Genomic DNA, 25,690 nt, shown 5'->3' on the forward strand with positions numbered 1-25,690 from the left:
CTAGATGCTCCACTATTGCTGCTTATTCCAGGTGTGAACGGAGACACTTCTCAATACTCTTTTGGAGTATGTGAGATTCATGATAAATTTTATCATCTGTATTTGTGATATGGTAATATACACCAATAGCACACCAGTACAGGTAAAGCCCTCCTTTGGCACTGTCAGATTCCATTTAAACACTTTATCCAGTACTGCTGGATTCTATTTAAGCACATTATCCTGTGCACGGCTGGATTCCACTTAAGCACATTATCCAGCTCTCCCTGCATAATAAACACCACAGACGTCAGCGGAAGCCCTTTGCCCACAGCAGGTCTGCAACCGAGCGTGTCTTTGCACTTACTCGGGCAGTGAAAGCGTTTCTAAATTAAGCACAGGAATGGATTACACTGGTCTAGCCAGTCAGGCCCAGCAATTTCCGTGTGTGCGCGGAAATCGGTTCTAAGCAGCGGCTGTAGACAAAGACAGCGCGCGGTGCCCCAGCAGCAGCGGCCGCCGCGCTGAGGGCGCTCCCGCCGCCCGCGCTGAGGGCCCGCCCTCCCGCCGCTCGCCATTGGTCCGCGCCCGCGCTGCCGAGCGCTGATTGGCCGGCGGGGCCCGCGGGGCGCGGCCCGCGCTGAGGGCGCGCGGCTGAGGGCGGTGAGGCCGCGCCGCGCCAGGAGCGTCCCGCGGGGCCTGGGGGTCTCCTGTGTGGAAAAGGGAATTCTGTTTCCTCCTCAGGGCTGTCTGAGCGGGCCGGAGACAGGAGAGCTGTGAGGTGCCAACACGGGCCTCAGAGGAGGCCCGTTGTGTTCTTGTGTTGGACAAAGTAATTAAAAATCACCCTGTATTTGTTATTTCTGAATTATTTAGTACAGGAGTAGCTAGGCTTTGTTCCCCATCGATGTTCTATAGATATCATTCCCAATCTTTAATCACCATTTGTTTTGTCTGTGTAATGTCTGGGATAGGGAGACCAAAGCTGCAGGTTTTTGATTGCACATCGTTTGGTTGGTGTAAAATAATTCATACAAAGCATGAACAGATTTGTTGCTTTTCTTAAATGTTCCACAAAACAAATATTTTTCCTACCCTTGAGTATTAATATGCTATTTTCAGAAACCTCTGTTACCCAGATGTTGCTTTTAGCTGGTGACAAGCACTTTGGAACCCATCACTTTATGCATAATCAGGAAGTTTTTTTCCCTGCGTCATTTATTATATTTGTGTTAAATGATTTCATTTACCATTTTATGGCGAGGCCTGTATGCAGTTTTGCTTTGACTCACCTGTCCTGAATAACCTGGTATTGACCTTCAGTGCTCCCTCCTTGCTGGGAAATCCCGAGGGTCCTCTCAGGTCCCACCAAACTCATCATTGCTTCCTCTCCTTTGCTTTAAGCAATTGTTTATCCATGCAAGAAAGTTTCCTTATATCCCTAGCTGCTTAATTAGCATTTATATAGCGTTTATACACTGACAAACTTTGGAGTTTGTAATGTATTTTGACTGATTCTCAACGTGTTTGCAAAACCTCTTTAAAGTGTGATGATTGTTCCCTTTTATGCAGCTGAGTTGGTGAATTGCAAAAATGCCAGCCAGGAGTGAGATGAAGGTATGTGCTGATGGAACAGGATATGAGCATTGATTGTTTTAATTTCTAGTATTTAATTGCAAGGAAAGTCTTTAGCTTGGCAGTGTAGTGTGGTAAGAAGAAATTTTCTTTTGACATGGCTTAATGCAAAGTAGCTGAGTGGAAAGCAAGAGGAACTGGAAATTGCTAGTGATGAAAATAAATCATATGCATTTGGCAGAGGTTAATCAACTGAGGTGACACTTAAGATCACAATGTTGAAATCCAGTTGTAATTGAAAGAATAAAGGGGCAAAATGGATCAAGTAACTCAGAAGTGTAAAATACTAAATATACCAAGTAAGGGGCATCAATACAACAAACACTTCTGTAGGAATTTAGTTGTAATAGGAGGAAACAAAACCCAGTTAAAGCAAATAATTAAAATCTCAGCGCATAAGTATTTGCAAGATAAATGTATTAGATAGGGTACTCTGTACTTAAGGTTTTATGCTTAATTATTTTGTGATTCAGAGTATTTGCTTCAAGTGCAGCAGGTGATTGTGTAAAACTTGCATCAAATCTGTGTTAATTAAATGTGTTATATCAGTGTTAAGCATACAGTAATATAGTTGCTTTGGTATATTGCTTACAGCTTGAAAAGTTAATTGATGAAGCTACAGGAAAAAAGGATTTCCAATCCTTAGAACAATTTCTGGCCACAGAAGAATGTGAAAATGTCTCTCACAAATGCAGCAAACAGTTTGTCAACAAATTGGACAAGCTTCTGTGTTGGGTAATGTAATCATTGCATCAAAATCATCTACATCATCTTTGGAAGAGGGTGAAAAAGTTTTTTTTTATTTGGCTTGATTGACACCAGCAGCTGATTTAATAATAAATTTTATTAATGAAATCTCCCCTTCAAGCTGCAGTTAAGGTGGCTTTTGAGAACAAAAAAGGCATCTGTTTAATTAAATTACAGGTTCTTGTGGGACTTCACACTAAAGCTTATGTTGTAATTTTGATTTCAGGCACTTGACAAACAAGAAGTCAAAAGCACTTCTACTTTACTAAATGCTGTTCAGAAATGTGGGAGAAAAATGAGCATAGCAGGAGAAGATGGGCTCCCAGCAATGATAAAACACGGTCTTGTTGGAAGGATAAGTAAAACCATAAAGCAACTGTGAACTTCTAAATAAATATATAAACATGAATAAAGTGCCTAAGAAATGCCTCAGTGCTGAGCAGCTCAGTGTTTGATTTGGTCCTTGATTGAGTCAGAATTAAGAAATTCCCATAACTTTGCAACAAAAATGGTTCATATTTAAATGCTTTTTGTCATGTGACCCCTTATAGAGGGATGCTGCTCTAGCTCAGTGAAGGTTTTGCAAATCATGCAGTATATAATTAATTTAGATATGCCTACAGCAATTGAAACAAGATGATATATTTTCATGTGCTTTGTTATATTGCTTTTGACTCAGGAATTAGAATTGCCTGGTGCCATTTGGTATTTTTTTTTGTTGTTGTTAATTCCCACAGCAGTGATTTTTTACGTGCTCTTTCAACAGATTTTAGTGCTAATCTGATTTTTTGGTGTTATTTTAACCTGCATGTTAGATACATTAATCATTTGTAACTCAGCAAAAACTGAACAGCAGACACCACTTCCTTTCTGCTTCCACCAGAGATTTCACTGGAGAAAATTAATGGCAATATCAGATGAGAGTTACTCAATTGCCTTCTCAATTGCTTAATAATAAAAAAATAACCAATAACAAAATAATAATAATTTTAAAAGTGCAAATAAGAAACTACTGTTCCCATTAAAACAAATGTAGTTTATTGAAATTGAGGTTGTTTTAGTAAGATAAATACCATTTAAAGTCATGTAGAACTCGTTGTCTTTTCTTGTTTTGCAGTTACTTAAGTCTATTGCTTAAGCAATAGCAGTGGTATGAAATACATTACAAGGGCCCAAAATAATAAACAAAATTTAATAATAAACAAAACCAGGGTGATAACTTTATGCTTGTATTAACACCATCAAACAACACACTTCCATTCATCCATTATCAATTTTCAGCTGCTTTGTCTGTGGTGGCAGGTGTCAAAGTAGATCTCCAGTTTTTGTGTTAAAAAGTCCTTAAAATCACCTAATTTTGTTTGGCTTGAGTGAAGAATTTCAGTCTGGGGCTAACATCTGCTCAGCAGAGTGGGGATGCTGTTGTTGTTTTAATCATTGTAGAGTTTTTATAGTTTTACTGAAATATAATAGAAACCATGGTCCTGTTCCAGGCTATTAAAATAGATTTACCTTTGTTTTTCCCTTTACATGGTCAACTGGTTTGAAAAGTTAAAAGCAATTTTGGTCCTCAGAGGAAATGAAAAGAATGAAATGGTTACAAGTCTGGCTGAAGATTTCTTCATCATGTTGCTGGTAAAAATACATTGATAATAAAATTTGTCCAAGTTATTGTTACTAGTTTAGCAATAAAAGGCTCTTAAATATGTTTCTATTTAATATCTTCCTCAAGTTAACATTACAATGACTTCTGAAATAGATTAGAAATAATTTGGGTTAAACACTTTGCTGTAGTCATACTAATTTCTGTTCATGGCTGGCATAATGAAATAAAGTTTAAAGAAACAGTAATAGTAAATGCTGAATGAAAAAAAAACTTTCATCTAGATCAAATTTTGATTACACCCATTACTGGGATGCTAATCCAGTTTATAAGATCTGTGAGTTTTCTTCTCTTCATAAAAATTGTTGTCATCGGTGAAATAATTTCAGTAAATTTAACTGAAATATAATTTTGGGAAAACACATTTGTTAGTAGGGATCATCTCTTAGATTCTTTGTTAAGGACAAAATAATTTCAAATTCTTAAATGCTTTTTGATTACTTCCTTGGAGTTCATGTTGCGTAGTTTTTTTTTTTACACTGTGATATTTTCTTTATCAAAATTATTTGTTTTGGGTTTTTTATTGCAGGTTGTGTGTGATAGCAGACCTGAAGGTGAGCTTAAAAAGCAGAAATGAGAGTTTAAAATGTATCTTTCAGAACACACAAAGGACCACTTTTCTCATTCCTGTGGCATGAGCTTTAGTTGGGGGTTTCTCTATGGACAGATGTCCTTGTGAATTGCTGTTGTGGGTAGTAAAAAAGCACAATAAGTCTCTGAGATGGCAAATGAGCTGAGTTATTTCTAAAAGAAGTTGCTTCTAAGGTGCTGTCACAGCTCAGCACAGCCCAGTGATCCTTCCTTATTGACCTTTTCCTTGTGATTGCCACCCTGCCCTTACCTTTCAGTGTGGCACTGGGGAGGAAGTCCCCACAGCCTGTTTGGTGTCATGATCAAAGAGAAAGATTCATTTCCTTGGCCCTGGGGAGATAAATTCCAGCACCTGGGTTGTATTTCAGAGAGCTGAGTTATAGGATTGACCTACTACATGTAAAAAAATTAATAATCTCCTACCCAGGGGAATTACACAGTGAGGCACAGGAATAGAAACGTGGTTACTATAAATTGAAGTAACTATTCTGTTTTACATATCACTAATCTTTTATAAAAAGACAGACACACTGTATTTTATTTCTAAATGAAAATTAATCCTTTCCCAAATGTTCATGAGGGGCACTCTCATGCACTCTTGACAACTCTTTGATTTCTTTCTTTCCTGTTTGTTAGGTAAAATGCAAATACTAGAAAACTTTGTTCTGAGAACATGTTCCCTCATTACTGATGCAAGAATTAATATTTATGTTCAGCAGGAGGTAAACATCCTTCTTTCTAAGCAGCAGTTTCCTGGTTAGTGTGTTAACAGACTTTGTGGAGACAGTTATTTAATTGTGCAGATGCTACAAAAAAAGAGAATATTGTAGTGCTCTAGGATTAGAAGGATTGTATAATGTTTCTCTGGGAATGTTTGTTGTTTATATATTGGGGTTTTTCAGATTGCTGACCTGTTGTTGTGGGGCTTTTTGTTTGTTTGGTGGGATTTTTTTAAGAGTAAATTCCAAAACAGTGATATTAACGTTCTGGTGAGGAAGCTGTATAAAAGCATAGGAAGAAATGAGCTCCACAAGTGCCAGAAATAGGATTAAGGTTGTTGGTTGTAAATTCTTTAGTCACTTACAGGAAATTGGCATTCCTTCCAGTATTCTCCAAATTTCTCCTGTTTTCGTAACCTCAGGTTCTCAGGGGATTTTCCCTCTAAAGAAAGAGAAAGTTGCAAAAAAGTCTTTTGTAAAGCTACATCCCCAAAGGAAAGGCTTTTTAATGCTAATTTAAGGTACACTTTAGCTCAGCAATCAACTGCAGACAGAATTCTGGCTTTGGAAGATTTTCTCTATTTAAACCTGCAAATAAGAAACAACTGTTGAACAACTACTGTTCCCATTGAAACTAAAGTAATTTATTGAAATTGAGGTTGTTTTAGTAAGATAAATACCATTTAAAGCCATGTAGAACTTGTTGTCTTTTCTTGTTTTGTAGTTATTTAAGCCTGTTGCTTTCTTCAGTAGTATGAAATTCTTTACAAGAGCTCAAAATAAGAATAACTCAAAGTTTAACAAACTTACTTTATATTCCCTTTTTTCCACTCTTTTTAGGTAATAAAAAAACTGAATTTATTGCTTGACAAGATCCCTCAAGATGCCAGGAAAAAGATACTTTCTACAAAGGAGATGTTACTTGTCATGTAAATGATCCTTCAGTATAATTTTTATGTCATTCCCTCATTTGCAGAGTTGGGAGGTGGTTTTTATTAAGCTGTTGTGCAGATTGGTCCCTGTTTAACTCAACTTCTGCACTTGCTGTGGATTCTCAGTGGACAGGTATTCTCATGGGTTATTCTCCATTAGAAGCCTGAATTTTCTTCTTTCCCAGTCTGAATCAGGCTTCTCCCCATCCCAGTTGTCATAAAACTATTGGACTCCTATTTGTAAGGATGTGCTTAAATGCAGTGAATCAGTCACTGGAAGGTTGGGCTGTTCACACTGGAAATCGTTTTACAGCACTTCAGAAAAGCAAATGGAATCAAAATAGTATCTGTCAGGTGACTCAGGTCCCCAAGCAGTGCTCCCAGAGGTATTTACCCCTTAAAAGTCCTACAGTTCCATGGAATCAGGGGTTTGTCTCATACATTGAAAGTTTATAATAAACCTTTCCTCTGGGCCTTGTGTTGCTGTCACATTTTGATTAAATGTTCCTTTGTTTGGCAGGAGTGAAATGGGGAGGACGATTTTGGATGCTGGAGGTGAGCATGGGAGTTAGTTTAGTATTGTGCTTCTTAAAAATTAGCTGCAGACCCATTAAGGAACCAGAGAAAGCATTTGGAAGCTGCAGAATGTTATGGTTAGGGTTATCTGAAAAATATAAATACTGCATGAAAAGAGTCTGCAGCCTGGAATGTTTCTGTCTGTATGTATGGAAAACTCATTGAAGTTTTTGGTTTTCTAGAACAAAAGGAAAAATTATAAATTTTCAAATAGGAAAAATTATAAACAAGCCAATCTTTGAGGCTGTGAGCTGTGGCCATGGGTAGTAGTACTGTAACTTCCCTCAGGGATCACTTTGGTATCCAGCAATTTCCCAGCTCAGAGAGATGAAAGTTGAAAACTTCTCTCTTGTTTAAACACCTCTGTGGCTCTGACAGTCCTGGAAAGTTTGTTTGGTTTCATTTTGAAAAATAACTTCTTTAGTAATCATTATTCCCATACTTCTTTTTCTAATTATCCTTCACGAGTTACATGTTTGGATCTAATGGGATCTAGATTATGTTCAGCACTGCTTACCCCAGTTTCCTGATAATATTTTCCACCTCAGTAGTTATTTAAATCTGCTCCTGCTGTGCATTATGTTGTGCTGCAGACTATGACACACAAGTGGCCATCACAGAAGCTCTGTGCAGAATGGTGTCAGAGAAGCAAAGGAGAGTTCTGGCCTCCCAGTGGTTTCCCATGGAGTTTGTGTCCACTGCATTTAAAGGAATTAAAGATTCGGAGTTTGAGACTGTAAGTCACATGAGGAATATTTCCAGGGAGGGAAACTTCCATTTTACAATTCTTTAAGAAATTTCTGTGTTTTAATAGGATTGCAGAAAATTTCTTAACCAGGTGAATGGCATGCTTGGAGACAAAAGAAGGTAAAACTGATTTTTTTATGCTAATATAGTTTCTTTTTTAGGATTTTATGTTGTGATTAAATTTCATGTTACTTCCTTGGAGTAAAAATTACTTTGGTTGCTGGGATCTCTAAGTCTCTAAAGTTTATGAAAACACAATCCATTTGCTATGTTCAGATCTGCAAAATTTATTTACAGCACTGTAGAATACTTGAAAAAATATCCTTTTCTTACAGGGTTTTTACATTCCCATGTTTATCAGCAGCTCTTGATGAGTATGAGGTAAGGTTTTCTGCCTTCTAGTTAAGGAAAAATAGAGATAAAAATAAGAAAATTATTTTTTTCAGAAGTATACAAATAGGCATGGACTGAAAGTTTGTCAGGGGTTCAGACCAACATGAGGCTTCTTAGCTGGTAGTAATCAGCTCTCTGCTCTTACTGTTTTATCTTATTCTTTTTGTTTTAGCTCCAGATACCATTGGATGAAAACCTGGAAGAGTTTTGGATTGATTTCAACATTGGCAGCAGAAGTATTTCCTTCTATGTGGCAGCAGAGGATGCAGTAAGCTGAGTTTTGTCTCCCACTGGGTTGTCCTGAGGCAGCAAATCCACATTCCTTGGAGTGTGTCAGATTTTATTTCCCCATGTTCAACATGTTGAACTTAGGTGTGCATTCCAGTGTTGATGGGGCTAAAAAAATCCAGCTTTGTTGATATTTAGATAAAATAATTTCACAGTAATGACTTCCTAATAATGTTTGGGAATAGTTTAACACGTTCATACCGAGCAATAGTGAAGCACAAGTTCTGTCACTCTGTGTAACAGAGGTTTAAAAAGTTGGAAATTTGTCCTCACTGAATGACTTTGATCACTGGATTTCTTTTCATTGTAATATAATACTTTCCTATCTTTCAAAATGTCTTTTTCATATAAGGATCAGCAGTGGGAAACAGTCATTATACAAGAAGAAGATGTCAACATGTACAGCCTGGAAGGTATTTGAACTCAGAAATGGGGTCTTTTATTCTAACTTGGATTTTCAATCTAATTTCAAATTGATTAATCTTAAAGTACTGACTTAATTCTAGCAAGGCAGAATTCTCACTTAAAATATTGTAGGAATTGGACAGGGACAAAATTGCACTGCAGTCACATCTGCACTTTGGGCATGCTGGTGTGATTTTAGGAAAAGAATTTAATAATCATGTCTTGAAATTTTTCAGTACAAAGTAAGGCATAAGATAATGACAGGTAACAATATTCCTTTTGAACTTGTTAGGACAGTAAATACCTATCATTTGTCTGCAGCTATAGTATGTAACCTTCAAAGAAAATTCTGTGGAATAATATACAGAATAAGTATTTCTAAAATATCAAATTTTGAATTGTTTTGCTAATAAAATTATTGTAGATTAGAGGGAATTAAATAAAATACTGATCTAATTACCTGAACTAAAGAATGTGTCATGTGTTGACAAAGATTATATGAGATGCTGTTAAAATGAAATGAAATTGATTTTCAAATCTTGTTTTTGTCCAGAAAAAGGTTCAAAGAAATTATTAACAATAGATCTGAAAAGCCCAATGAGTGTGGGTGCTCTTCAAGGAGAGAAATTTCTTTTATGTTTTGATTCTATCTTGGAAATCAAAGATGTGGTCATAAAGATTTATGGATTTCATAAATGTAAGGTAAGATTTAAACACCTTTTTGAATAGTTTTAAATGGATTCAAACTCGATGTCTCATTGCCATTTAAATGTTCCAGCTGTGGTTATTGGTAGCTCTCCATACCAAGAGTTTCTCATTAACATCACTGCTACAGAACTGCATCATATGCTAAGCTTTGGGAAAGATGCTTAATAAGGACAAGAGGAAATGGCCTCAAGTTGCACCAGGGGAGGCTTTGGTTGGATTTTAGGAAAATCTTTCCACTGGAAGGGTTGTCAAGCCCTGGTCCAGGCTGCCAGAGCAGTGGTGCAGTCCCCAACACTGGGGTTATTTAAGACACATGAGGATGTGGCAGCACTTGGGGACATGGGTTAGTGGTGGGCTTGGCAGGGCTGGATTCAATCACCTGAAATGGTTCTTTCATTCCGAGATTAAAAATGAATTGCAACAAAAATTACCAAGCTGGAAAGAGAACACCATACCTTAATGTCAAATCTGCATATTTAATTTTCCATAAACCCAACCTGGTTGCTTACAAATACTTTCAGAAATGATTCATGAGCTGTCTTGTTTTGCAGTGCAATTAACATTCATGAATTTACTCATTTAGTAAAACATTTTTAGCAAGCCATACCTTACTTCTTTCTGCTTCTAACAAACTCCCTTGTCCTGAAGTCTGACTGAGGAACTCATGAGGGATGAAACTGCTGTGAATTTGTACAGTATGTTTTCCTCTGTAATCTGATTTCAGACACTTACGATCTCTCACTTAAATATTTTGTTTCTGGTTTAAAAAAAGAGCAAAGTGTCTATTTTGACATATCCCTTTGCAGGATTTCAGCAAGAAGCAGTCTGCATCAGTAGCCAAAACAACTGTCCACATTGTCTTTGATGAAAGTGGATCACAGGTATTCTGCCTCAGTCTGCTGAGATGGTTTCTTGGGTTTGTTTAATTAGTCTGATTTTTCATAATTTATAAACAGTAAAAACAAGGACTTTAAAATATGAATAAGTATCAATGAGTCTAAAGCCAGGCAAGTGGTGTCTAGCATGCATGTATTGGTTTTTTGGGGAGATATTAATATCCAAATCATAGAATAAAACAGACAAATATGCACAGGGCAAGTTCTTTTATGTGCATGGTTACTTGAAAACCCGTCCTTGTAACAAAAATAGCAATTAAGTTGGAAGCTTTTCAAACTAAAAGTCTTGTAATCTCTGAGGTTTATTAGAATCTCCAGTGGGGGATGTGTTACTTGGGGTAAAGAAGTTGCTATGTGTGTTTGTATAAAAATAGAACATTATAAAATCCAAATACTGCATACAAATTAAAAGAAATTAAAATCTTCTATAGGTTCTGGTACCAGAAAGTCAGTTGTCACCAGGTTTCAAAGAAAAATCTGGAGAGGAGGAGGAGAAACTCAGTAAATATAAAGCTCCACAATCTCCTGGAAGTTTGAAGACTCAGAGTAAAAATAACAGTCAAGAAAAACTCAGAGGTGATTCCTCCAAGGTAAGTAGGATTGTCAAAAAAAGAAAAGGAGTAGGGAGAAAATGCATGTTGCTTTATATATTTGTAATATTTACTAGTCTAAACCAAGATATGACAGTTGGAATATAGTTAGTACTGTCATAAGAGTTTGATTGTTTTTCTTATGACTTGACACTAAGCTAGAAAAATCCTTTTGCTAAAAACTTGTTAGTATTTTGAAACTACAGTAATGTGACAGACATAAAAAGGAATTGTTAGTGATCTTTAGACCATGATGCTCTGAGAGTTCTCTTTAAAGAGAAGGTTTTGAGGATGTGCTCAGATGTCCCAGTATGGAAAAGTCAAGTATGGCCTCAGAGACTGCTGGGGAGGGGCTAAAAACTGAAACAGTTACCATGTCTTCATGGGGCAGTAGTGTGTTCATAAACCTGTTTCTCCTCAGTTTGTAGCTTTGCAGAATCTCCAGGGAATCCCTTGGTGTACAAGGGACAGGATTTGCCCCATACTTCATTGAATTAATTTAGAAAACAAATCCCATCAATCTTAGTTTAAAAATATTTTGTTGAACTATAACTGCATAAAAATAATGTTACCTTGATGCCTGCAGCAGCAGCAATTGACACTCCAATAATGGAAAGTCTCAAGAGACTCTTGGCAATAAATTTTCTGAATTCTTGTGCTGTCATCCTTAAATCAGTGTATTATGCTCAAGTTCTTTCTGTTCCTCAAGATAACTCCATCCCGTAAAAGGAAAGTGTCTGAAGCATCTCTGCTTGTTCCTGGAACTACGAGTGTGTCCACAAGGAGTTCACTGTTTTTTGCCAGCACATGTAAGTTTGCAAGTGCTTTCAGGGTAAAAATACACTATAAATGGTCTTTGACACTCAGGCATGAACTGTGATCCTTGGCACAGCTGGAAATGAAAAGGAGAAATGATAAAATCTCCTGAGCAGATGCTTAAAACTTGAAATGTTTATGGGGCACTTGCTCCTGGTCCGTAGACAGGGTGTGGGACAGGGGTTGCACTGCCTTCCCAACAGCTGAGGGTCACCTGGCACTTCTCCTGCAGCTGTCAGGCAACTGCTGGTGCTGGACCCAGCTGAGAACTCAGTAAAAATATATTACAGTGAAGTCTTTAAATAGAAACCAACCATTTTCTACCAGAGCCAGCCTGTAACAAGCTTTGCTTCTGCCTCCATACATCCGTAATCAGTGGGCTCTTAATCTCCACATAACAGAGTTGGAATAAATGGAATTATCCATTTATCCATATCCATTATCCATAAAACATCTCTGTTTTGTTTCAGCCACTCCTTTTAAAGGGAGATTTAAATTGCCTTTGGAAATGACCAGCTCTACTAAGAGGTCTGACAATGATACAGTAAATGAGAGCAGAACAAAGAATTTCTGTCAGGAACCTCCTGGAGTATGCATGTCCTCTGTAGCTAAGTCTTTTTCTTAGAATAATATTAATTTTTATTCTAATTTGTTCTTAATCCGTATTTTAAAGAGGTACAGTTTTACAGGCAGCAAGTCACTTTTAGAAAATGTTTTAGTATGTTTGACTTTATTGCATTATATTTTCTTGCCCTCTGAAATTCAGGTTTAACATGTTTGAAGTCAGACTGAACTCTAACAAAATTAGGCCCAATTTGCATTCACTCATCAGTTCTGACCCCAGAATTAACTTCCTATTTCTGGAGCCTCAGTTCTTCCTTTGTGTATAATAGGAGAAAGGTGCATGCAATAATTTCTGATTGGTTATGCAGTAGTGAAATAGTCATAAAACACAGAATACATTCAGCTGTGCTTGTGAAATGTTCATGTCTTCAGCTTGCAGCATTTAAAACATTGGGTTTTTTAGTGCACTTTTGATCAGGCATTCACTACTATGAAGCAAAAATACATAAATGTTGTAAATATCTGCCTTGCTCAGAGCCAGGTGAAGCCCCAGGCTATGGGACTCTGAAGCATTTTTTGATACAGCCATGCTTTGGAAAGGGCTTTCATGTACAGAATGTTTTGTTTAGAGCATTTCTTTGGCTTTTGTGGGCTGTAAGTGGCAGTGTTACTTCCTGTGCTTATTAGAGTGGACAGAGATGCACAGTAGACAATTAATTCTGTGAAACAGGAAGTCAGATACCAGGAATGAGGCAAAAATACATGGGAAGGTACTAGAACAGCACTTCCATGAAATGAGAATAAGAAAGTCATGTTTTATTAGAGAAAGCACAAGTTTGTGAGCTTGTACTGCTTATGGTCCTGCACTAATATTTCCTTTTGGGTGACATTCCACTGTAGCAAATGCGTTCTGAAGAAGTCATAAAAACTGTACAAGAGGCCACAAAAAAGCAAACTTTAGGCAAGTAATTTTACTAGCTTTGGTAGTCCTTACTTTTAAAATTATTTTAATTTTTTCTTTTGCCATAATAATTGACACCAAATTAATGTTTCATTTAGATGAACTGTTAGATATTGTTCCTGATTCTCAGCCAGTTGGGAAAAGCAACAAACCTTTGTAAGTACTGGAAAAGAATTCCAAGTCATTGTTGTCACTCACTTTGAAGGGAGAATTTTCAAGCATTACCAGAAATTGATATTTTGTTGCAATGTAAAATGCTTTGATATCTCTAAGATATAATAGTTTTCCTATTTTATTATAGACTTTTATTATAATTAAGACTCAAGTTCTGATGGAAGGATGGTGTTGTCTTTGTTAGGCTGCCTGGGCTTTTGGAGAATTCTTTTGATAAAACTGAAACATGGAAAAAAAGAACATTCCCTCTTCCTGAGAAGAATATAACAACTGGGGACAAGCAAAAGCCAAATCTATCACTGGCACGTGCATCCCATCCAGGTGATGGTCACACTTGGTCAACTGTTACTCTCAAAAATAGATTCAGAGAAATTAATTGCAGTGATGATTGTTTTTCCCTTTATTACTATTGGTAGTGAAAGAGCTGTGAAACAAAAAGCATTTATTCAGCTTTTTGAAGTACCTCTCCAGATAAACAAATGAAAAAAACAGAACCAAGAAAATTAAATTGATCTCATCCTCAGTAGAGAGTCAGAGTTTTGATCATTTGGAACTGAAACTGTTAAATATAGAAGGGAAAAATACTGAACCATGGTTTAAAACATTTCTTTCAGCCAGAGTGTCTGACACATCTTTGCATTCTGACCTTGCACAAGAGGACCCTGATGTTCTCCTCAGAAAAGAGACTGCAAATCCAAAACAGTCAAAGACAGTGAGAAGTTCTTACCTTTGTTTCTTCCACTAGCATTTAAGAGAATTGTCCAATTTTCAGTGTTTCAAAACTGGTGGGTTTACTGTCATGCAAGGGAAAATGGTTTTCAAATGGATGTAATTTAATCCATTAGGAGACATTTAATGAATTTTAGGGGGTTCTTAGGAACCTGAAGTTCTGTTTGCATCTTTGTTCTTCTGTTGAATGTTGAGTCTTAAACTGTTTTTATAGAAACCAAAGTCTAAAGAAATGGCAGATGCAGCCAAATCACTGATCAGTAAAATCAGTGACAGGTACAGAGACAAAAGTGATGAGAAGAGCAAAGCAAGAGATTCCCTGGGCTTTAACAGGTATGATGTGAACTACTTCCTTTTGTGCTGATTTTTGTGTGCCTCTGGCTGTCTCTGTGATGTACCCATGAATGCTGATAAATGAAAGGACCTGGGCTCTTTTAATCCATCTTTTAATTGATGTTGTATTTAAATGCATGCATAAATTTACTGGATTTGATGAGATTTTTTTTAATATAGGCAGTATTCTAATGTATATATTCTAATTAGCATTTAACAAAATGTATCTTTATTTTTAGGACACATTTAAGTAAATCCTGGATCTCCAAGGTAACACATTAGTGCTTTTGTTGGAATTGTTTTTAATATATACATACATGGTGGAAGTCAATATGTGTAAAGAGAAAGTTCATAAATACCACTGAATATTAACTGTAGATGTTAATGTTAATTATGCATTGACTGCAGATATGTTTTGCCATATTGAACTGTTGCTAATCAACCTGATTATCTTCATGAGGAAGAAGTTGCTTTTTGAGATAACACTGTCTATGAGTGCACAGTCCAAATTTGACAGAGGAGCTAACTTTTCATTTATGGATAGGAAGAAGTTCAGGACAGGACCCTAAAAACTGCTTCTTTTCTTAATATAACTGCTGGTCATGTTCTGTAAGTAGTTACAACATTTTCAAACACAATTTCTGATTACCCACACCTGACTCTGTGAAATGTTCTTTAATTCAGTCACAAAATTGATCTCTGTCTGTTTGACAGGGATGATGTCTACAACTTTAACATCAGCGGGTTTGATGAGCCTACAATCAAGCTTGGAGTAAGAAATAACTGAAGTTTCTATGTTATACTGAAAATATAATTAAGATCTGAAAAATTAAATTATATCAGTGAACTAAGTGGGGGAGAAAGTTTGCCTTGTAAATACCTCCAGCATTCTCAAATATTGAGCAATATACTCTGTCTTAAGATTCTGGCCACTTCAGGCTATGATGATGTTTTTCCTGAGTTAAGAATTAAACAGTGTGTTAGGAGTATCATTATTTTAAATTATCCTGAAAAAGTTATTGGCATCTTTCTAATCCCCATTTTAAAGAGATCTTTGTCCAGGTGTTTGAGCAAAACGAAAATCTAATGATGATAAAAGATAGTTTTGTTTCTTGTGGCTCAGAGGATTGAATTGGGGAAGGTTGTGAAGTAAGTGGGTGGGAACTCTTGTATTGCTCTGAGATACTGAAAGCTTCAGTCAGTTGCTGTTGGTTTTAATGTCAACTCTATTAAATAAATTCTAAGATAGAAATTAATGACCCTTAATTGCTGAGTGTAATAACTAAGGGAAAAAACCTCCTTAGCAGTTACTGACTGGTGGCCTGTTTAATTTTGTACAGATTCTATAACCATTGAAAACCTTCATTTGTTTCTTATCTATTTGCATTTTTAGGTCCAAGAATTGCATGTGACTGAACTGAGTGTTCATACAGAGACAAACAAAAGAGGGTAGGATGTTCTGTTTTGATTGCTGATTATCCTAGTACAGGCTGCACTCCCCAGCAGGCAGTCACAATATTCCAGGGAATGTTGCCTGGCAAGAATATCTTGGCTGTGTTGGTTTTTTTAAGCAATAAACATTCCTGTGTTCTCGTAGGCTATTCCTTGATGGTCCTTTGGGAAGGTGTTAAAAAGGAAAGGATGTGTTCCATGAAGGAAATAGTTCTCCTCATGGAATACTACAGGGAGAGAAACTCCTGAACAGAGGAGGATGGTTTTTGGTTAATGATCCTCCTGGAAAGGGCTGTGTTGTTACTGTGTACCCCTACTGATAATTGGGAAACAAACACAACCTTTAGGGTTTAAGGTGAACAGGTAATCCCAAAATAATATGGAAACAAAAGTAGGTACCTTTGTTTGAATCTTTAATCCAGATATCATGGGAATAGTAGAAAGCTTTAGAACAAGTATTTTAAAATGTATCGTTTAAAGATGGATTTTATTTCTCTAATTAAGGAGCACAACCATCAATAAATCCAGCACAGAAGGGAAGGGAGGAAAAAAGGTAAGGCTCAGATTTTTATGGATCAGCATAGCTTGTCCTCCTGCCTTTAAATTCCAGTTATGTAAGCAGACTATGTATAAAAATCAATAACTTAGGAACTTTTTTGGGTTTTGTAGACGAGAAACAATCGAGACAAGAAGCATCTCTTTAGTGACTCGGACACTGAAAACAGAGGGGATGACAGCAAGACAGAGATTAGTTGGCTGCAGGAATCCAAGAGGAAACCTAAAGCCAAGATAATTGATTACAGTAGAAGTAAAAAATCAGGGAAACCAATGAGCACAGACAGAAGTAAGACATTTTTTTCTTATTTCTGAAGAATGGTGCAATAAGTTTGTCCATAGATACAAAGTGCACAGCATGGCCTGTGCTGTGTTGTAAATGTAATATATTTTTGTTTTGTTTCCAAGAATAAAGAATTTTCAAGTTAGTTCTAATAATTTATAAAGATCGATTTACATAAATTCTGTATTTTAAAGTGGAAAACTATGGAAGGATGGGATGGGTACAAGTTGTTGTCAATTTAAAAAATGACATTTTCTAAATAATGGGCTGAAAGCAGTTACTGAATCAATCCATCTGTGGGCAAGAAAGTGATTCTGTTATTTTACAGCTGAAACTAATGTCAAACATTTGAGTATTTTCCTGATTTTTCAACCTTCTTGTATTGTAGCAGCAAAAAAATCTTTGGAACCTGCTTTCCACATGGAAAAACCTAAAGGCAAAAATACAAATAAGAAAAAGGTAAACATAAATTTGTAACTAGAATTTTAATATGGATTAAAATCTCTTCATTCCCCCCAGAAACTGTTTTAAAATAATTTTTTCAAAAATATGTGACATTTCTCCCAGATAATTTGTTAAATACAGTTTATTCTTTTCAAGTACTGTATTCTTTTCATATAATATTTAGATGTTTTTTCAGTCATGAGTGAGTTAGAATGATTTTGTACATTTTGTGTTGTTTTTAGTAGACTCATGGTTGGATTCTCTGAGCTTTGGTAAAGTAAAACCTTTTTAGTTTCAAGAAATTAAACCAAGTTATCTGCCATTTTATCTTATGTATGTATTGATCATTCTTGTTAACTGAAGGTTATTTTACTCTTCCAAAGATAAACAAATGTAAACCCCAGGATTCAAAAACAGATGAAATGATAGTAAAATCCACCAGAGAAAAACTCCCTCGAAGAGCAGCAGCAACAAAAAATTACAAAGAGCCTTCCAGTTCTGAGTCTGAGAGTGAAGAAAGGATTCCAGCATGTACCTCCAAGGAGGAGAAATCCAGAATACAGGTGTGCAGTTCCACTTGATTATTAAAAATCCATTCCTGCCATGTTTTTCAAAGTAAATTGTGCTCTGCTTTCTACTTGGTACTCCTGAATTTAAAGTATCCAACATAAGCAAATTTAATTTTATTTTATTTGTTTTAATACTGCCCCTTTTTAAATTATGAGTATTGAGCTGCTAAGAAAATCAGTCTTAAATAATCTTCTTAGTCATAATAGATTTTGTTTTCTATTTATGAGATTTATTCTGCTGCAGAGAACTACTGTGTGCTGTATTTTGAAAATGTCCTTAAATTGGGAGGGTTTAATGAGCCAAATTTTATTGAGTTAATGTTGTGCTGGTAATGCTGTGTCAATACCTTTGCTGAATATCCAAATGGATTTTCAGTAAAGGAACACTGGTTGCTAAAACATTTTAATTGTTTTAGCATAACATGTCAATATATATAAAAAGGTTTATAAACTTTATTCATTAAATCCTGAAACATCAGTGATTGCCTCCAGTAGTTAAGTAGTCCATAAGAATAGACATTTGTGTGTTGAGGTAAAGAAATTAATGTTTATTGATGTTGGGAAACCTGATCTGCTTCTGGATTTAAGTACTTCTGTTGATGGTTCTTCTGCTTGATCAATGGTATATAGATAATAAATCTCTATCTCTCTTTATCAGCTTTTATGGCCACTGTGGTTACAGAGATGTTTATATAACTTTTATATTTTAATAGAAACATATGAATGGGCCAAACAAGGATTGCAAGCAGCCAAAGGTACTGCAGACTGTACCTGTGGAGCCAAAGAGAGTGGATAGCTATGTGCAGAAAGCACTGGTTGAATCCAGGAACTCTGCAGAGCAGAAGGAGCTGGAAATGCCTTCAGCTGAGAGCCCTGCCTCCCTTGAGACAATGAGATGTAGGTGTTTTCACTTTGAATTTCTAGCAGTACTGAAACAAGCGGTGGAGGTTAATTGAGGGTTATCACAGCAGTACAATTTAACATTTATTTCATGCTTTTAAATTGAGATATCCCATAATTCCAGTTGTTCCACATAATTTAAGGAGTTGTATTAGTATCTCACTAACACTTCTGTAGGTTGGTGCAGTTATTTGACATCAGGGTAATATAGAAACACATTATGTCAGTGTTAGAACAAATCTGGTACTGCTGAAACAGTGGCAGAGGGAGAAGGGGGAAGTGTGGCAAGGCCTGTGCCAAATTCCACACATCTGAGACTTGGAAATTCCCAGGGCTGGAGCAGGGAGCAGTGTGGGGCTTTGGCTGCCCTTGTGTAAGTCCCACTGCTGGTGCTGACAGTGCAGGAACTGTTCCCCAGGTTCTGAGAGAGTGTCAGGAGATGCCAGTCCAGAGCCCAGCTCCAGTGAGAGGTCACTTGCTCTGCAGGAGTCAACACCAGAAGACAGGGAGATGCTAAACTCTGAGAAAGGAACCTCTCCCAGTAATTTCTGTGCACAAAACAAGAGTATGCAGAGTCTGGGTGTAACTGAGTCCCCTGAGACAGCAGTTACAAAGTTGACATTTGGAAGAAAAAGCTTCTCACCAGTTTTAACTGAAGCATCTTTGGTAAGAGCATTAACCTTCCTCTAGAGTTGTTTTAACTGAAATTGTTCAATTAGCTGCCAACTGTTTTTTCTTCTCCTCTCAATAATGTTTGGGGATTTTTGTTCATGTGCAGCTCAGTTTAACCACATATAAAACTGTCAGTGGCAAAAATTCCAAGGGAGCTGCAGCAGAAACCTGTAACAATAATGAAGATTCAAGTTTCCAACGTTGCTTTTCAGACACATTTTCTGTTAAAGGAAGGCTTCAGGATATCACTAAACCTATCCCCACAAATAAGGAAGAGGTATGTTCCTGAATTCTTTGCTCTTCAGAAGAGACCTGCAGCTCTTGGCTTTATCAGTTTACAGGTGGTGAGATTTAAGGGACATCTCCTTTCAATAACATTTTTTTTTCTTAATGTGTAGCTCAGCCTAACAGCATATAAAGCTGACAGTGGAAAACATGCAAAGGGAGCTGTGCTGGAAACAGGGAATAATGAGGATTCAAGTCCCCAGTCTTGCTTTTCAGACACGCTTTGTGCTAAAGGCAAACTCCAGGATCCCACCAAACCTCTCACTAAAAGTAAAGAGGTGAGTTAGTGCATTCCTTGCTCTCCAGAAGAGAGCTGCAGCTTGGCATCTCTGTTATCTCTGTTTCCAGGTGCTGAGGTTTAAGGGAAATGCATCTCAGTATTTAACACAGATTTTGGGACCTGCTAATAGTTAATTTTTAAATATTGGAGATAAATTAGATAATTGTTTATCATATAGATACAATGAAAGAATTATATCCCAACAAGATCAGTTACAATTCATATTTAAAAAAAAATAACAGGAAGTAAATCTTCTCTTACTGACTTTCAATAAAAAAATAAATTCTTTTTCACAACATAAATGTGAGTTCCTGATGGACACTTCTCAAAGCAATTTAATTTTGAGGCTAATAAATAAATCAGTGACTTTTCTTTTAGGATTGTGTAGCACCATCCCCACTGTCTGTTTCCAGCAGGAGTAGAGTACAGTCTTGGATTAGAGAACCTTATTCCCCCATGAATGAGTCAGGTACAGACATTTAATTTAAAGCAAAAGACTTCCTAAGTGCCTCCATAAAGGTTAAGAAAAATGTTTTATTTGGCATAATAATATGGCCAAACTTTTAAAGTCTTCTTATATTTTATATATTTTCAGTATTATTCCATTTTTTACTCTTTTTTCTCGTTTTCTCTGCTATTTTAATTTTCCCAAAAAAACTGGAAATCAGGCTCCAAAGTGCAGCTTTAGTAAAGAGTTAGTTGCACTCCAGATAAAAAGTTAGAGATGTTCCTACTGATACTGGGAAAAAAATGGGGGTAATGGTTTTATCAGAAAACATCCCAGACATGCTCATTGTTCAGTTGAACGTGCCCTCTGTAAATGTAATGGTTATTGATTTCTATATAATTCTCATGTTCTAAGGCCAAGATATATCTTCCTAGAGTTTGCATCCATTGTGTCAATAAAATCTTCTTTATCCTCCCATCTCATTGTTAAAAATAATGCTAAAATTCAGCATTGTTTCCATGTTTATTGAAGGACCAAGTGTAGCAACATTCCTCAAACGAACTTATCACAGTGCCACAGAAGGCAGCTCTGATGAGGCAGAAACAAGCAAAGAAGAAGAAAAGAAAGGGAGGAGAAGAATAAGTTTACAGCCAAAAAAATTATTTAAAACAGATGATGCTGCTACTTGCAGAGGTTGGTCATGGACTGACAGTGCAAAGTTCTAAAATAATGTGACAAATTCAAGTTTTAACAAGGAAATAGAATATCCATAAAAAGGCATTTTATGTATTAAAACAAAGAATAAAGTACTAAATATTTAGCTACTGGATCCATATAAAAAGTCAGAAAATTGATATGCAAATAGAAACTGGTTTCTAATGTAATTGATGACATTAATTTATATAGAACAAAAGCTGTCCTAGGCCCTGTGCTAACTTCAGACTGGGGACTTTATAATACTGAATTTGACATTATGTTTTTGTTCTCTTCAGTGTCTGAAAGGGTCTCCACTCAATCTGTAAATGACCTGTCTGGTTTGGATGGGGAATTCTGGAAGCCTGATTGCTCAACCATCAGCATTTGTCAGCAGCTCCAGAAAGAATTTACCAAGAAAATTGAGGCAAGACCCTTCATGTGCATCACTTGGGCAGTACATGAGCACATGGGTGACAGCTTGACTTGCACCACACCATTACATTTTTTGAAGGGGGTTTGTTGTGATATTAAGCAGTACTGAACATATTACAGGTTGTTGTGGTTTTTTTTTTCCTAAAGTACAAATAATCTGAATTTCATGTTAAAACATCCTCCTAGAACCGCTTCCGGAAAATGGATAATTTTAATAAGCAAACACTGAGAGCTGCCCATCAGCATTTGGCAACAATGAGTTACCAACTCCATGAATGCAGGTCAGTAATGGCAGATTTCTGTTAAAACATCCTTAAAATGCAGTGAATACCTTTTGCAAGTAACCTGGTTTGTTTTGGTAGGATCAGGCAGCTGGACAAATTTCATTTTACTCTCACTGAGGAGCTTGAGAAATTTGAAAAGGACTCTCAGTCCCTGAAAATCATGGAGAAAGAATTCTCGGTTTGTATTTTAGTTGTTCATGGGTAAAAGGGAATTCTTGTGGAATCTGTAGATCATTCACATCATCTTTAATATCATTAATGTTGATTTTCAAAGCTTGTACCTTTTTGCTTCCAGTTGGGTCAAATTTCAAATAATGCATTTGGGGTTGTCAGGATGCTCTTAGAATCCCAAGGTCACTCAGTATTTTCCTACATGTGTCCACTATATGAACTCCTGTATATTTTTCCTCCTGCAATAAACTCCTACAAGTGCTTTAATGGGCTGGGTTTTTCCAGCTCCTGTGGGGGCTGTGTAACTCCTGCCCCTTCTGTGTTGAGTCTGTGGTTGTCATTTTGTTCATATTAGAAATTAATGACTTTTAGTTTGGAAAATCAGTTCCCATTGATTAATATCGCTTCATATTTTTCTTTCCAGACCTTTTGGAAAAAGCATTCCCGCACTTTTAGTATGTACATGAGAAATGAGCAGCAGAGGTCAGTAGGGTTCACTAATCCTGGGATGAAATTTGTGTTCTGTTCAATTAAGGGAGATAAGTACAACTTCTCTTCTCTCTGCAATTCTTCCATAAAAGAGAGCTGGTTGATGAGAAAATGAGATTAAAATGTTCACATAGTTATTCTCCAGCTAAACTTCTCCACATAGCTGAGGGACTGTTCCAGCAGTAACAATGATGGGGATATTTATCCATGCTTTAAATGCAAATAGACTCCCAACAATGGGATGTATTTGTGCTCTTTGTAGGAAGTTCTTATGTAGCAAAGCTGTTTGAACTGCCTTTATTTCTTTAGAATTCAGATTCTTAAAACTTCATTTGAAAAGAATATCTACCATTCTGTTGGCTGTGAAGAAAATGTTTTTACTTCAGAGGTACAGTGAACTTCTGTTTTGCTCATTGTAATAATTCCTTAGTTGTACCCACAGATACCAGTATTGACTTTTTCCCCTGAAGATTTTATCCTCAACATTGTATTAGTGATACATAGTATTTTTTCTTAGTTTTTGCTGTAAAATGTCCCTTAATTTCACAATATCCAGTGTTTATGCCTAGATTTCACCCATTGCAAGGTGTGTGCAGTTATCAGAATTTATTCTGTGTTCTGTGACTTTGTGTACTGGTGTTACTCATCCAAGAAAGAAAAAATTTGAAACATCCTTTTCTATAGGCAGGTGGCTGCATGTGCTTCTGTATCTCTTGGTTATGACATATTTAGGGATATCATTGTTTCCTTGAAAATGTGGTGGCAGTTGTGAGCAGAGGAGATGCATTCAGTGTCTTTTTGTAGATGCATCTGATGAAAGAAGACATAAAAGGACTCCAAGAGAAATTTCTGAAAGAAATGGTAAATAAATTTGTCTTGTCCTCATTTTTATTTTTTTTTTTTGCAGTTTGAACACTAAATTACTAAAATTTTGATTTCTAGTGCCCTATCAAAAATAAAAGTTAATCAGAATGCAAATGTCAGTGACTTGCTATATTTAAAACCTTACCTGAGTGATGGGAGCCATAGGGAGATGTGAATGGACTCATCTATTTCTGTCTTAATGTTGAAAAGTATCATCTTTGATAGTCTAAGCAGCATGTACAGTGCACCAGGATTGCAATACATGAAATAAAATCTGCCTTTTTTCAAAAGCATGTGATAAAAGCGATAAAAGTGATAAATATAACTTTTTTTTGTACAGCAAGAAGAGGAGCTGTGTAACGTTCGCAGGGGATTGCAGACCTTGTTTCAATCAAAGGCAGAATTCTGAAGTGATTTTTCAGATTCCTTCCTGAAATTCAAGGTGAATATAAACACTTTTGTAATGGAAAATTGGGTAACTTTTTCTTTTTTTTTTGTCATACTCAAGGACACTGCTGTAATGAAAGCATATTTTCCTTAATAATACTAAAATCTGTGTGGATAAGACTTACCTGTGAGATTTGGAAATATTTTACCGAGTCTGCTAAAATGTAATATTCCATTTTATTTTTAGCACATGCTTACTTTAAAATAAGGCTTTAAAATTTTTTATAGGTTACTTAATTGACTTTCAGAGAAATCACTTTGAATTTCACTTTGAATCTATGTTTTGGGTCTGATCCAGAATACAAGTCAGGAATTATTTAGGGACCAAACCACCTGGTTTGATCTCAGTCCTGTTAATCTGTGGTGTTAGACTTCAGCAGGATTTTCTGAGAGAACACTCTCAACACTTATGTTGGAACTGTGTTGCAAATAGTTCTATTAAACAAGTCAAGAAAAACAGATGGTGTCTGTTGGGTTTTTTACTCAATGCCATTGTTGTTTTGCTTTGAATCAGTCAGAAGTCAGATAAAGCTGCTGTGCAAATATTTTGGGTAAGAATTTTAAAGCCACAAGGCTGTGTTGTCTCTCTGGAAATAATTACAGTGAAATTTCCAGTAAATAATTTGGTCCACTCATCCCATTTACATCAGACTATGAATGTTTTCTGAGCTTCTGGTTTTGTGGGGTTTGGGGTTTTTTTGAGCCTGTGCTCACTGTGATCTCCACTAGATGGACTCCGAGAGACGTTAAACTTTTCTTTCCACTGTTCTGAATGAAACAGGACTTGTCTCTAAACTGTACAAGGTTTTAAAAGTGCACTGCAAGGCCCGAATTCTTTCATACAGTGAGGCCATATGGGAAAAATAATATTCCAGCCTTGTTTTTAGTTATTGACAGGAGCTGTGCACTGTAGGCCTGTTTCCCAGTCCCACTGGGAGAAAGAACAGCCTCCCTGAGCCGAACGTGCCCTCTGAGGTGTGATCCCAAATTCCAGCAGGAGCTGAGCACAGTCCATGGCCCAGGGAGTGTCCAGACACCTCCACAGCCCCCCCAGCAGCAGGCAGGCAGTGCTGAGTGCCAGGGCTCAGTGGCTCTGGAATTGTCACTGGTTGTGCCTCCCCAGGAGCGGAGCAGAGGCCGGGCTGGCTGAGGAAGGATCAGAGCGTGGAGAGGACGGAGCCACTCAGAGCTACCCCAGGCTTCAGGTGCAGCAGTGACACAGCTCAGGGGCAGTGTTTGGCATTTAAAACCTGGTCCAAGTTACCCTTACTATATTTTTATTATGTTTTTCAACATAATTTTAATGTGTTTTATATCATTTATTGCCAGTGGAAGTGTGCATCACTGCTAAACAGAACATACTGTACATGGGTTATTAGCCAAGTTTAGTCTGTAGTTAACAGTGGCTCATCTCAAACTGAAAATGCTTCTTCTGCGGAAGAAACTTTGCTCTCCTTTCTGTTTAACCTTTTTGTATATTGCACCTGGACTATCATTATATTGTTGTTAAGAATTAATCCTATATTATTAATAATAAAATGATAGATATATGTATGTTAAAAGGCTAGTTATGATGTTACCTATTTCTGTGAAAAGCCAGCAAGTTAAAAAATTACAATAAAAAGGAAAAAACACATCTTTGGATCAAGTGATGGGCTCATTCAAGTCTTCAGCTGATAGTGAAGTAAGACAAACATTAAAAATGTTGCACTGACACAGACTTTGTGTTGCACTGTGTGTCCTTACCTTCCATTCCTGCCTGACAGTCTCTCCAGGAGCAGCTCCAATTCCTGTGATTCCATCCCCACCTGGGACAGAACTGACACTCTGTGGGGGCTGTTCCCCACCTCACAGCAATTCAGTAGTAGTCTATACAAGCACTTTGACAGCCTGCATTTTATTATTTTCACACTTCATGGAGATCATCTCAATGAAGCTACAGGACCAAGAATGCCTTTTTGAAGTTTTTAACA

The 25,690-nt window shown here is 36.7% G+C and overlaps 1 protein-coding gene across 3 annotated transcripts; it reads left to right on the top strand.

Moving 5' to 3' along the window:
- The first annotated feature begins 639 nt into the window (after nucleotides 1–639).
- On the top strand, nucleotides 640–25,438 carry SYCP2 (synaptonemal complex protein 2). 3 transcript variants are annotated; one of them, XM_053958679.1, is made up of 46 exons: nucleotides 640–811; nucleotides 1,552–1,596; nucleotides 2,209–2,349; nucleotides 2,588–2,716; nucleotides 3,892–3,996; nucleotides 4,554–4,578; nucleotides 5,252–5,337; nucleotides 6,175–6,263; nucleotides 6,787–6,821; nucleotides 7,436–7,578; nucleotides 7,657–7,709; nucleotides 7,925–7,970; nucleotides 8,155–8,250; nucleotides 8,623–8,683; nucleotides 9,229–9,377; nucleotides 10,190–10,264; nucleotides 10,711–10,869; nucleotides 11,579–11,678; nucleotides 12,156–12,274; nucleotides 13,150–13,210; nucleotides 13,309–13,366; nucleotides 13,569–13,705; nucleotides 13,999–14,096; nucleotides 14,328–14,446; nucleotides 14,686–14,716; nucleotides 14,991–15,055; nucleotides 15,161–15,218; nucleotides 15,840–15,895; nucleotides 16,403–16,451; nucleotides 16,568–16,742; nucleotides 17,125–17,195; nucleotides 17,564–17,743; nucleotides 18,463–18,646; nucleotides 19,068–19,315; nucleotides 19,428–19,598; nucleotides 19,720–19,884; nucleotides 20,265–20,355; nucleotides 20,866–21,027; nucleotides 21,327–21,454; nucleotides 21,649–21,743; nucleotides 21,825–21,924; nucleotides 22,342–22,400; nucleotides 22,716–22,794; nucleotides 23,211–23,267; nucleotides 23,611–23,712; nucleotides 24,841–25,438. In XM_053958679.1, exons 2-45 carry the CDS (start codon nucleotides 1,573–1,575, stop codon nucleotides 23,677–23,679), a joined length of 4,401 nt encoding a protein of 1,466 aa, XP_053814654.1. In that variant the 5' UTR covers nucleotides 640–811; nucleotides 1,552–1,572; the 3' UTR covers nucleotides 23,680–23,712; nucleotides 24,841–25,438. The 3 variants fall into 3 exon arrangements, with proteins under 3 accessions (XP_053814654.1, XP_053814652.1, XP_053814653.1); XM_053958677.1 differs by lacking the exons at nucleotides 640–811; nucleotides 1,552–1,596; nucleotides 2,209–2,349; nucleotides 2,588–2,716; nucleotides 24,841–25,438 and adding an exon at nucleotides 24,712–24,826 and having other exon boundaries at nucleotides 3,950–3,996; XM_053958678.1 differs by lacking the exons at nucleotides 640–811; nucleotides 1,552–1,596; nucleotides 2,209–2,349; nucleotides 2,588–2,716; nucleotides 20,866–21,027 and having other exon boundaries at nucleotides 3,950–3,996.
- The last annotated feature ends 252 nt before the right edge of the window (nucleotides 25,439–25,690 follow it).

Source organism: Vidua chalybeata, chromosome 17 (assembly GCF_026979565.1).
Source record: "Vidua chalybeata isolate OUT-0048 chromosome 17, bVidCha1 merged haplotype, whole genome shotgun sequence".
In the NCBI taxonomy this organism is placed as follows: domain Eukaryota; kingdom Metazoa; phylum Chordata; class Aves; order Passeriformes; family Viduidae; genus Vidua; species Vidua chalybeata.

Coding starts and splice junctions, on each gene's coding strand:
- SYCP2 (XM_053958679.1), top strand. CDS start 1,573: ATGCCAGCCAGGAGTGAGATGAAG. Junction 7,710..7,924: donor ATGCTTGGAGACAAAAGAAG/GTAAAACTGATT, acceptor CTTTTCTTACAG/GGTTTTTACATTCCCATGTT. Junction 21,744..21,824: donor TACCAACTCCATGAATGCAG/GTCAGTAATGGC, acceptor TTGTTTTGGTAG/GATCAGGCAGCTGGACAAAT.